This window comes from Berghia stephanieae, chromosome 2, assembly GCF_034508935.2.
Source record: "Berghia stephanieae isolate SIO BIC M18660-M18661 chromosome 2, UCSD_Bste_1.3, whole genome shotgun sequence".
NCBI lineage: Eukaryota > Metazoa > Mollusca > Gastropoda > Nudibranchia > Aeolidiidae > Berghia > Berghia stephanieae.
The window spans coordinates 54366084-54379027 of record NC_088361.1 but is presented as its reverse complement, the minus strand read 5'-3'; the positions used below and the strand labels follow the sequence as shown (position 1 = coordinate 54379027).

Here is a 12944-nt window from a genome sequence, read left to right as displayed (position 1 = left end):
ACGGAGATTGCTGTAGTATTTTCAGCATGCCATTTTACCAAAATGGGAGAATTTGGTATCCTAATGTAAAATGAACACAATGTTTCATAAGGATGCTATCATTCATAATGATCTGGGGTAAAAGTGTTGCTTTACACCTGAAGCCAAAGTCAATATCTGATAACATAACTAATGAGAATTTTTTTTTTTTTAATTCACGATTTGGAGCCAATTGAAGCATTATGTTGAATGTTATGATTTTATGCAAACCTCATTATTGACAAATTGTCAGATTATCCCTATTATAAAGTTTGTTAGAAGAATTTAATTAAATTTATTATTATTGAAGTTTTAAAACTTGAATGGAATCCCATAGGATTAAACAAAACCAGAGAGTTGATTGTAAAGTTCTCATGACTTTTTTTTTCATTTTAAAACACCAAGCATATAGATTCTTTTCTACATTTCCGATACAGGTAATTGTCTTGAGAAAGCTACTTCTTATCTCCAAGCTGCAGTCTTAGCAGGATGTTTTAAGGCTGTCAACAAAGGAGATAATCATGTTAACTTGATTAATTCTTCTCTCTTGGCCCAACAAGCTGGAATTAAAGTGAGTTTCTTATATGTTTTTTTTTCATTCAACATTATAAAGTTCTGTTGCTTTCAAAATGTCACAAAAACAAACTGAGATTTCCTTTTCTTACGACAATAAGCAAAACCTAAAATATTCATAAGAAACAAATTCAGCTATGCCATGGATATCTTAATATTGAAAATAATTGGTTGGTTTCCATCTAATGGAATTGTAGGATATGAATTAAAAAATAAAAATGAGAACAAGTACTTGCGAATGTGAAGGGTGTCCAGCAAGGTCGTCAAGTTGTAAAAAAACCTCTTAAATTTGACCTCTTGGTCGTAAAGGTCGTAAATGGTCGTAAATATGCATCCATGGTCGTGAAAAAGTCATAAATTTGTTGAATCAAAGAATTAACATTTGAAAAAGTTTATTGAAGATATAATCTGACAGCACAAAATTACGAATGCAAAAGACGATGAGGATACATCTAGCAGCCATTTTGAAAATCCTTGGCACCTGTTAAACATGGTCTTGACTATTGTAATGTCCCTCGGTGGTCATTTTCCTTCCCCACTTTGATCAAGTCTATGGGGTACTCTGACCCCATGTGAACTCAGCACAAGATTATACCATCACTAACAACATGGACAACTCCTCACAATACTCCTCCCCCTATCTTTAGCATCTGGAGATGTTATTATTGCTATTATTTCTACTACGACTACTACTACTACTACTACTACTACTACTACTACTACCACTACGACTACTACTACCACTACCACTACTACTACTACTACCACTACTACTACTACTACTACTACTACTACTACTACTACTACTACTACTATTGCTTTATTAAACACCACCAACTGGATTGGGTTCCTACCACCCATAGCGGGCAGGGAGGTACTTGCTGTGTCTTCTATCCCCTCTTATCTGTTTTCCAATTGCTTTCTGTCTTTGTCTTGGAATGTGATTGCTTGGTTTTGTCCTGACCTTGGTCAGAGTCCTTGGCTGAGAGGGAAACAGTCGAATGTATAGTATAGTTTTGGGAGATGATATTTTTTTCCTTGTAAATCATCTCTCTGTTATGCATTGTATTATGTTTAGTTTACATATTATATTATATGATTGGTAAATATTTGAGTGTATTCCTCTTAGTTGGGACCTGTGCTTGTGTAATCTCTAATTAAACTTTCTAACCCACAGACAACATCAACGTATGTGTCTGGAATGGACATACCATCAGTCAAAGTGGAGCTACAGTACAGTGGAAGGGAATCTGTGGTTGTGTGTGGCACAGTCGAAGGCTGTCAGCCCAAGCTCACCAGTGTTCAAGGTCTGAGTTTTGATATACCAGCAGTCCTGGAGGGCCATATCATTTTATACCAACTGGATAGGGATATCTCTATCGGTGATATTATTGGTAAGGATATGGTAAAGTAGTCTTTCAGAACCATTAGGCTCATGGAGCTGAGTTTATACCCGTTTCTGTAGCGTGAAAATGACAATATCTTGGATAGTATGCTTGTCTATCACAAAATTGTTGTTGTTGGTGTTGTAATTAGTCAATTCAAATGTCTTTCGTTAGAATAAGTTACAAATGTTAGTGAGTAATATTGCTTTATTAAACACCACCAACTGGATGGGGTTCCTACCACCCATAGCGGCAGGGAGGTACTTGCTGTGTCTTCTATCCCCTCTTATCTGTTTTCCAATTGCTTTCGGTCTTTGTCTTGGTATGTGTATGTATGTTTCATAATAACTATGTGTGAGTTTGTGTGCATGTATATGTGTTTCATATGTATTCTCAAAATTGTCAAAGAATGAATGTTTGAATGACAATTAATATTGTAAAGCGCCACTGAGCACTTATGTGGAAGTTGAGCGCTATTTATATAACTTATTATTATTATATTATTATTATTATTATTATTATTATTATTATTATTATTATTATTATTATTATTATTATTATTATTATTATTATTATTATTATTATTATAATTAAGCTCTTTCCGCCAGATCTAACAGACCCAATACCCAATGACTGCTGGGAGGACAAGGGGTACGAAAACAACCTATTTTAACTTTAGTCGGGATTGATCTCAGTCCTATTGTACGTGAAATGAGTGCTCTACAAACTGAGCTATCAGGACCCCTTAGTGATATAGTGCGATTTAGTTATTTTAATGAATTGAAGACAGTTATTTTAAAAAAAATTAACATGCTCTTCAATTTTTTATTATTGATAAGATCCTGACACAATCAATGATTTCGAAATGCTCATCTAAAATCCAGGTTGTAAAATCGATTGAAAATCCAGGTTGTAAAAACGCCCATAATGAGAAAACAACTCACACATTGGCTTTTTTTAGGACAGATTCATGAATGAATGTTCTTGAGAAAGAAAAAAAAAAAGAGACAGTGGCGGTCAATGCTCTTTATATAACTAGTTGTTTTATTTATTATATATTTTTATTTTGTAATTTGATGAGGGATGATAAATATTTACACATGGACTACCCATGGAATTTGTGTTAAGTCTATATCTGTCTTGAAACAGACTCGATTCCATTTGCATAGGCTACTAGTCTATCATAAGTATTCAATCCCATATCAAATCAACTCATTTTACCTTTCACTGCTGTGTGGACTTACTTACTTACTTATCCGAACCAGCGACCACCTGAGCTCTAGCCCTTCGGTCTTGTGCCATAACGTAGAAGTTAGATGTCTTTTGTAGTTGTTCCAGGTGACTATAAAGTGTGTTACTGATGCTTGGATTTGGTGGGAGGAATGTGCATCTCAGATCTTCAAGAGGTTGACATTCAAGCAAGTGGTGTGTTACTGTTTCATTGGGGTGTTGACATAGGGGGCAGGAGGACGATGTGTCTTTTGTAATTTTGCTTAAATGGTTGTTGAGCGGTATGTGTTGTGTTCTTAGTTGAAAAATGATGCTTTGCTGGTGTCTTCTGAGCTTATTTAGGCAATCAGTCTTTACAGGAGTGGTCATATGGGAAAACATACATCTACCCGTGGTGCTCATTGCCCAACTGTTCATCCATTCTTCTCTCTTATTTGTTTTGATTATTTGTTTCGCTGTGTCTAAGGATACTGGAAATGATGGTTGTAAAAGTGTTGATCCGAGTCTGGCTAGTCTGTCTGCATTGTCATTTCCTGGTATATTTGAATGTCCCGGTATCCACTGGAGAGATAAGTCTACTCTGTGTGTTGTAAGGAATTCATCTAGTTGAGATCTTAAACTATTGAACGTTGAGGAGAGTTTATCTAAATCGAGAGCTTGGAGAACCGATTTGGAGTCTGTGAAGATGACAGTGTTTTGAAGTTTTGAAGGGTTTAGCTGGAAAACAGAAGAGAGGTGTCGCAGTGAGGCTTCTATTGCAACTGCCTCTGCCTCGTAGTTTGAGCAGGAGCTTCCGCAAGAATTGTGGATTTTATCACAGGTTTTATCTGGGTATTCTACTACAAACCCATACCCAGCATTTTTAGTTCCTTTGTGGGCAGATCCATCTGTGTAAACATGTATCCAGTTGTCTGAGTATTCTTGTATTGTCTTCATTGCTAATGTTTGTATATCTGATTTGTTTTTATTTCTTGTTGTTTCTTCTATGAGGTTAGTCTTTATTTTTGGAAGTTTTAGTTCGGCGTATGGAGGTTTTTGACTGATTAAAATAGATTTTTCTCTGTTTTCTGGGAGTCTGTGTCTTTCATTCAAGTTGTTAGCAATGTGTAGCAGGGATTTTTGTTTTAATCTTGTTCTTGGTTTCCATTTCTCTGCCAGAATTCTGTTTGGATGGTTTTCCTCTTTTCGTTTGTATCTTTCAACCATTTCAAGCACTGCTGATTCTCTGCGAAGTCCAAGTGGTTCCACATTAGTATGTATTTCACATGCTGCTGTGGGTGTCGATCTCAGGGCACCGGAGATGAAGCGAAGGGCTTGGTTTTGTACTCTGTCCAAGGTTTTGTGTGTGTTTTTACTACCTACATTTTGGAGGGCTAAATTGTAGTCCATGACGGAACGCACATAGCCTAAATAGAGTTGTCGAAGCGAGTTTTTGTCTGCTCCCCAATTAGTACTGGCTAGTCGTTTTAGTAACTGGAGTCTCCTTGTGGCTTTGATTTTTACATTCTGAGTGTGTTTGTTCAGAGATAGTTGTCTGTCTAACTGTATGCCCAAATATGTGGGGTTTTCTTCTTTCGCGAGTCGATGGCCTTGGATGGAGAGTGTTATTTCTTTCTTGGAAACAGGATGGCTCTTAGTAAATATAGAGTAGACTGTTTTATTGCAATTTACTTTTAATTTCCATTTATCACAGAAGGTGTTTAAGCTTTCTAAATCTTCATTTATTCTATTGGAGGCTATTGGTAGGTGCTTTGTAGTATACCACATAACTAAATCGTCAGCATATAGGGCCTTTTCTGTCTGTAATACTTCTGGTAGATCATTTATAAAAATAAGAAAGAGAGTACAGCTGAGGCAGGATCCTTGTGGGAGACCTTCCTCTAATACTTCTCTGTTTGACAGTCCGTTATTAATTTTTGTTTGGATTGTTCTGTTACTGAGAAATTGTTTAATCCAGAAGTAGAGATTTCCATCAATTCCGTAGTCCATCATTTTTGATAACAACCCTTTCCTCCATACTTTGTCATAGGCCTGTTGGAGATCAACAAAAACCGCGACTGTATGTTTTCCATCTTGAAAGCCATCAATTATTTTTTGACTTAATCTAAACAATTGATCTTCTGTTCTTTGCCCTATCCTAAAGCCTGCCTGATATTTATTTAGTAGGCCACATGTCTCCAGCCACCAGTATAATCGGTTATTTACCATTCTCTCCGCGATCTTTCCAACACATGAGGTGAGAGATATTGGTCGGTAACTTTTCGTTTCGTCGGGTGGTTTATCTTTCTTTAAGATTGGAATTATAATAGCATTTTTCCATCCCCTTGGTACTATTCCTGTCTCCCATGTTAGATTTATAAGTTTGAGAAGCATCTGTTTACCTCTCACGCTAAGATGCAGGAGCATTTCATTGTGTATCTTATCTGGTCCAGGGGATTTCCTTAACTTGAGTTTTTTCATAGCTCTGTGAAGTTCTGACATGGTAAAGCCCTCTTTGAACAGATATGAGATAGCTTTTGGGGCCTTTTCTTGATGTTTAAGGTCTTTAATCAATTTTTTGTCCTTTTCACTTCTTTTTGATGCCTTGTTTACTGAAGCAAAATGTTTGTTGAAGATCATGGCTTTTTTTTGGTCATCTACGATTGTTCCTTCTGTAGTTTTCATGGGCTTTGGGTTGGTTTTCGGGGTTTCATTGTTAAGATGATTAAGTAAGGCCCATGCTTTTTTCCCATTTTGATTGAGGTCAATATTAGCGCATGTGTCTGCCCATTTCTTTCTTTTAGCGTTGTTAATAGTTCTTTTGACAATTGCCGATGCTTTATTGTACTCAATCTTGTTTTTAATGGTTTTGTTTTCCTCTAAGTTTTTCCCTGTTTCCTTTCTTGCATTTACTGCTTTTTCAATTTCTTTGCTCCAGAAGGGTTTGTAATTCTGTCGACTACCTCTTGGAATTCCTGCTTTTGCAGCTGCAAGAATGGCTTTGGTGAGGGCTTCGTTTAAATGTTCTACACTTGATGTATCTGTAATTTTTGGAAGCTGGTCATCTAATGTTGCTGTGAAAACATCCCAGTTTGCTTTCTTGAAATTCCATTTGGATTTCTGCTCAAATGTTTTCTTCTGTGTTTGAACTGTTATTTGTGTTAAAATTGGTTTATGGTCACTGCCTATTTCATCCAGGACTTTAATGTGACAAGAATTCAGAAGGTCAGAGGAGATGATGGTTAGATCGGGATGACTCAGGGACATATGAGCTCTGTGAAGAAGTGTCGGGACTGAGTCTGCATTTTGTAAAATGGTGAGGTTGGTTGTATTGCAAAGCTTTTCTAGTTCTTTTCCTGTGTTGTTTAGATTTTTGTATCCCCATAGTGGAGAGTGGCCATTGAAGTCACCAGCAATTATTGTGTTGTTGTATTGGGAACTGTTTTGATCTGTTAGGTTTATAGTACACCGTGGAGGGTTGTAAATGTTGTAAATGGTAAATTTCTTATTTAGGTGCCATAAGGTGACTTTCTGTACATCAGTTGAGTTCTGTGATGGTTTAGAAGTAACATCTCCCGTGATGTCATTTCTTATATAAGTAATAACACCACGGCAGTCGTCACATTTGCAGGTATAGTATGTATAACCAGCAATATATGGATCGCTATTTTTATACAGGGTTTCCTGAAGTAAAGCAATGTGAACTTCCTTTTCATTTAATAATTTCTTCAGCTCTGTCTTTTTATTCCTGATTCCACAAATGTTAATTTGTAAAATATTCAAATGTTTGTGGAATTTCTTTGTCCCAGTAGCTGACTTTTCGCGCAGATCAGCCTGGGTACTCACTGTCTGGCGCGGACCTTTTTCGAGGCGACGTCCGAGCTCGTATGCTTTCCTTTTGTTTGTCATGGCATGCTGGGGAGTCTCTGGTCTGTCTTCCCACCCTAACCTGTATTCCTTGTCAGCTGCATAACATCAGGAGTTGAGCTGCAGATGCATGTTCCTCATATAATTAATTTTTATAGGGTCTAGTCAAGTAGCCTTCATTTCGTCTTTCCCACAGTCTCTTTCATGATTGACGGTCGCCCATTCCCCGCCACCTACTGTTTCCTGGCTTGCAGTTATCTATTTCAGTTATTCTTTCTGCTTAAAGGGCCATATTTCATAAACAGAGGATCGTCACGTCCTGGGTCATTTGTGTCGATGAGAGATTCTGTGGGCCTAAAACAAAGGTATACCAGCCCTTTCCCCTAAAAATCTCAATTTTTTAAGAAGGATACATGATTACAATCAATCACAGATAGTCATACAGAAGACATGGGCCACAGGTCGACCAAAGAGGGAGTATAGAAGTGTTAAAGTTACAGCACTAGGAAACAAGTATGAGCTATAGGGTAGATTAAGAAAGTAAGGACATACAGAGGACACCACACTAGAGAATGAGTGTGAGGTGGGTGGGTGAGGAGCAGAGCGTGTACCACTCATCGGTGGGTTCTGTCTCCTGCACCTTAAGAGGAAGGGGTCCCACCTACTCCCTAGCCCGGTTATACCGCCGGGGACTCGGTCGCGCCCATAACAAACTCAGTAGAAACGGGGAACACCACGGGAAGGTGCTGTTATGGACACAATAATGCATGAGAGGCCATATGCAATAATCTCTGTCAGACAGGATTACGCGGCAATCAATGCACCTGGAAATGAGAGGTGTTGGGTTCGAAATGCACATCAATTTCCTTTCAGCAAGCGGGACGTCCGGCCCAGACCTTGCAGCTCCCCACTGCTGTGTGGACAGGTTAATCTTAAGTCTCACTGAATGTGAGGTTGAGCACAGTTAGTTTACATTTCAGTTTGACACTCAGGGAGCCATTAGTCCCATCTTAGTACTAAAGTTTTTAAGAAATGAAATAAACATCGATAAAGAGGATTAATTTTTCTTGCAAAGTATGTAGCCTTCTGTCTAGTGAAAGTAAAAGTTTTGAAATATTGGTTGCCTTCCTATTTGTTTTCTTAAATGCCTTCCACTTACCAATAATCATGTCCATTTGTTTATGTGAAGAATATGTAATTGAAATTTAGAAATGCATAGTCTACTATTTGATTAATCTATAGAGTTCTGACCTCAATGTTTGGATGTTCCAAATTCATGTTTATTCTGATCATTAAACATTTTTGGAACTGACTCGAATCAAAGTATTATCTAAAGTTAATTTTTATTTTGAAATTAATCTATCATGGTATAATTTTTAATTTTAATAGACAGTCTCAATACTGAAACGTTTATACCTTTGTATAACGTCCATGACATCTCATTGATGTTATGTACTTTGTGGGTGTAAAATCTGTCTGCTGGTCGGTCTTATGCAATTAAAGGGTCGTGTAATTTGGGAACTTATAGATTATGCCAGCAATAGATAAATGCCAGCTTTGATTTGCACTGTAAAAGAAAATATTGGCATAATTCATTTCTTAATGTTCCTCCTTTTTGTCATGCCGTGAATGAGTTAATTTTAGTTTTATCCAAGGGGCAAGAGTACAATTAATTATCTATATGATCTGTTTAATGAGAAAAAAAAAAAAAGGATTGTTTCTTTGAGAGCTGCACTATTCTTCCATATCATGATCTCTGTTGATTGTCCACATTCAGGATTAATGAAATAGATTCTGGGTCTCTCATGAAAATTTGTATTCACCAGATTTGATCATAATTTTCTTTCTCTGTGTCTCAAAATGTTTAATTATTTTTTTCCTGTTTCAGGTGCTGTGATAAAGGATGGAGGGCAAGTCTCAGCCTTTGCCTCGTCAGAGGTGGTAAACTCAAAAAGCTTTGGTGTCATCAATTTAGCCAGGCCATACCCTAACTCTCTTGGCAATCTCAATGGATTGGCCAGCAAGTGTGTTGCTGTCTCATTATAAACATTTTTACCAACTCAATATAGGCTTCTTAATTATTATTACAGACTGACGTAATTACTAGTTTTACTGACATTATTTTTCTTTTACCAGAATATTAATGTATGTAATTCCATGAATATTACGGTGATTGGTGCAATTAGTATCATTTATCAACCAAAGACTGAAATTACAGTGGTTTGCCTATTTAGAAATAACTGAGAAAAAGTAACTCTAAAAATTTACACATTTTTGTTTATCATGTTGCTAATTTTCAGGTAAAATTCAGATATAAAAATTAGGAGCAAGTTAAATAAATCAGTTTGCAAAGGATGATAAAATAGTTTTGTTTTGTATAATGTTAACTAAGGAAACTTTTAAATCATTTTCTTTCGAAATGAGTAAAATGATTTTGCATTGTAAAACTTATGGTGTAGACACCAATGCTTTATGATTCCATTGGATACAGTTTTAGATTATTACGCTGAATGGAAATATCTAAAGATGAGAATACAAATTTAATTGATATTCAGTTTTAAACAACTGAATACTAGTAGGCAACAGTTTATTTTTATTGTGTTTTTATATGTTATAATTAAGTATTGCGCCTTTTGAAACTTTTGTTTTATTGCCATAGCTGGTAATTGCTGAATAGGGTGCATGCTGCACACATCAAATTTGTTACCAAGTTATACAGATATACAAATAGTATTGAAGATTATTTTTTAATCTACATATTTCTTGAATTTGAAAGACATCTAATATGAAATTAATCTGGGGACTCATTTCTGTATCACTTGATGGTAAAAAGTGTTTGATGCCATGCTACATGTTTTCGAGATTTGAGCATGAAAAGTAGAAGCAAGACTTGTAGATGTAAGGGTTTGGTGTACTGAAATGCCTGTTACTTTGTCCGCCTAATTAAGATATTTTGAAAATTTAAACTTCATTTTTATAGGGATGATTGCTCTGTACTTTTTCAATAACTACAGAGATTCAATTTTTAAAACCATAGTGCACCTTTTATAAGGCCCCTTCAAATAATATGTCTGATTGTTTCTCATCCAGATTCCCACTTCTTCTTCTTTTTCTTCTTCTTATTTTTGGGGATATTATAATACCCGAGTCATAATTAGTAAGAATTATTAGATATCCATGTTTCTCATTAACATATATTCACATTGGATGTTCCTAATAGTCTTTGTGTAATGCTTATTTAACATTACTTTTGAAAGACACATCGAACTTTTCATTTAAAAAGATTAAATTTTTATTTGAAATATGTGTGATCTGTTCATTGGAAACTTGTAAAGTAGATAAAACTCTTAATTTAAGGATATGTTTTCCTTCTTTTGCTATGCTATGATTTTAGTAACCCTGACTTCAGTGTGTTCAAACAATTCAAACTTGGTCAAATTTTACCTATCAAGATGAGTTGTGAAAAAGAGTTTAACATATTTTTAAAAGCTTTTTTATGTCATTATTTGGAACAGATTTTTGATATCTTGAAATATAATTTTTATCTAAAAATGAAAAATGCTGATTTTATGTTTATATCTCTTTTTTTTTTGTTTTTGTTAGCAGGTGTGATGCAAATCTAGAGATAATATAATATGTCGCAAATTTTTTTTATGTTTATCAACCGATGTGCTCATATTTGCAGGTCTGATAACCAATTGCAATTATGGTCTTGATTTAATATTGTTATTATGGTTTGAGAGATTTCCATTGCAATAATGAGCCCATGACAATTTGGATTATCAGACCTGAAAATAATTACATATCATTAATTACCAATGTTTTACAGGAATCAATTTTTAAGAAATTGCTGTTAAGCAAGACCTAATGATCATTAATTGTTTTACTGTAAGCTTGCAAGTTTATTTAAATATACAATTGGTTTTGCATCTTACCTCTCATTATTCCATTGTTGCAACATTTACAAAGCTTACATTTTACAATATTATACATTTTACTGGCAAATACATTAATTTTTTACATGTTTTATGCATTAATTTTTTAATCAGTGATACACGCTTGTTCATTTGTTGAGATGAAAATTGATATTATGTTGTCTTTGAAATGAAATCCTCACAGTACGCAAATAGATGGGCATATCTCAAGGGTTCAGCCTTTACAAAATATATTAATCATTGACAAGACTTTTAAATGATACTAAGCTGCTAGAAGCTGTGGACTGTAAAAAGTAATTAAAAAAAAATATGAATATAACAGCTTAAAAAAAGAACAAAATACCAAACATGGAACATTTTGGGTTCAAAACCCTTCTTCAGCCCACTAATTGATCTTTGTAATTGGCTGGAGCAGGGTTTTGAGTCCGAAACATTCCGTGTTTGGTATTTTGTTCTTTTTTGAAACTGTTATATTTATTTTGTTTATTGCTTTTTACAGAATTGAGTTTACATTACTAGACCCCTTTTCTTGATTGCTTTAAGTTTAAAGCCCGTTAAACAACAGTTTTTAATCAACTATTCCACATGCCTATTTTTCAGGAGCTGAAATGGCTTTAGACAGTTTTACAAGCTCCTATAATTTTAAAAAAACCCAAACAAATAGAACACACATCTTGTCAATCTCTAAGTTACAAAATGCAGTGGTTCTTTAAAATGATTCTATAATTTTCTTACTTTGATTAATGCCATGGCCTAAGAAGATTATTAACAGATAATATCGCAAAATTGTACAACTGGTAATGCTATCTTTTTATGGGTGATAGAAAGTTTTGTTTTTTTTGGTGATAGAAAGTTAGTGTTTTGGTTCGTCTTGCTTACTGTCTCCAAAACTGCTTTATTGGTAAGTAGAATAGACAACAGGGTCGTGCTTAGAAAGAGTATCGCTACGCTAATCAGTTAACTGCCGTACTCTGGAAAGACATTAAAAATTCTGACCATAAAACTTGTCCTTTTTTGTTTTGAAAACGAAGTTCTGGTGCCAGATTTATCACATAAAGGAGTTAATAACACCCCCCCCCCCCCCCCCCCCCATCGATTTTAACTTATTTAACGATTAATTTAACGATTGATATTTGAAGGACAAGTTTTTAAATACAATGTCTTTCCACGTTAACTGACGAATTAATTTTACAAGTCCTTTGGTTTTTAAAAAAAAATTATAATGCATTAATTTTTATGAAGTCAATTGTTTGGTTTATTTAACTGCATTGAAACTTGATGAGGTTGCTTCCTTGAATGTAGTTTGTCTTTCAGTACATTAAGAATACGGCAAATAAGACACAATCTTGGATATTACTATATACTTAAACTATTTTGCAACTAATATTATTTTGCTCTTTCGCGCTGTTTTTTTTTTTTTTTTTTTTTTTTTTTTTTGGGGGTTTAAAATTTAAAAAAATTTTTTTAGCCTTAAGCTTATATAATAAATATATATATAACCTTTTTTGTGCCTCTTCTTCTTTTATTTTACAAATTACATATGTTACCAATATATGAACTATTGATAGTCTGTATCTGTCAGCCTTTTATATATGGGTTTCTGTCCTTTCCTTTGAATTAGAATAGGATGACTGTGTGGGGATCTTGACCAACCATAGTGGGCAGGGAGACACTTGCTGTGTCTTCTATCACCCTGTATCTGTTTTCCAATTGCTTTCTGTCTTTGTCTTGGAATGAGATTACTTGGTTTTGTCCTGATCCTGGCCTGAGTCCTTGACTGCGTGGGAAACAGTCAAATGTATAGTTATAGTTTTGGGAGATGATATTTTTTTCCTTGTAAATCATCTCTCTGTTATGTACTGTTATTTTGTTTATTTTCAACATATGATTTGTAAGCATTTGAGTGTATTCCTCTTAGTGGGGGCCGTGCTTGTGTCCGGATGAGACTTATTGGTGA

At 35.0% G+C, this 12944-nt stretch overlaps 1 protein-coding gene across 3 annotated transcripts in view; it reads left to right on the top strand.

Annotated features, from left to right (window-relative positions):
* The window catches only part of LOC144965161 (D-3-phosphoglycerate dehydrogenase-like), a 32115-nt gene extending 19624 nt beyond the window's left edge, over positions 1 to 12491 (top strand). The window contains exons 9-12 of one of the 3 annotated variants that reach the window (XM_078900194.1): positions 456 to 589; positions 1769 to 1985; positions 7249 to 7417; positions 8941 to 12491. In XM_078900194.1, coding sequence (XP_078756320.1) covers positions 456 to 589; positions 1769 to 1985; positions 7249 to 7417; positions 8941 to 9043 — 623 coding nt within the window. In that variant the 3' untranslated portion in view covers positions 9044 to 12491. The remainder of the gene's footprint in view (positions 1 to 455; positions 590 to 1768; positions 1986 to 7248; positions 7418 to 8940) is intronic. The other 2 variants (XM_078900195.1, XM_078900196.1) reach the window with 2 other exon arrangements.
* The last annotated feature ends 453 nt before the right edge of the window (positions 12492 to 12944 follow it).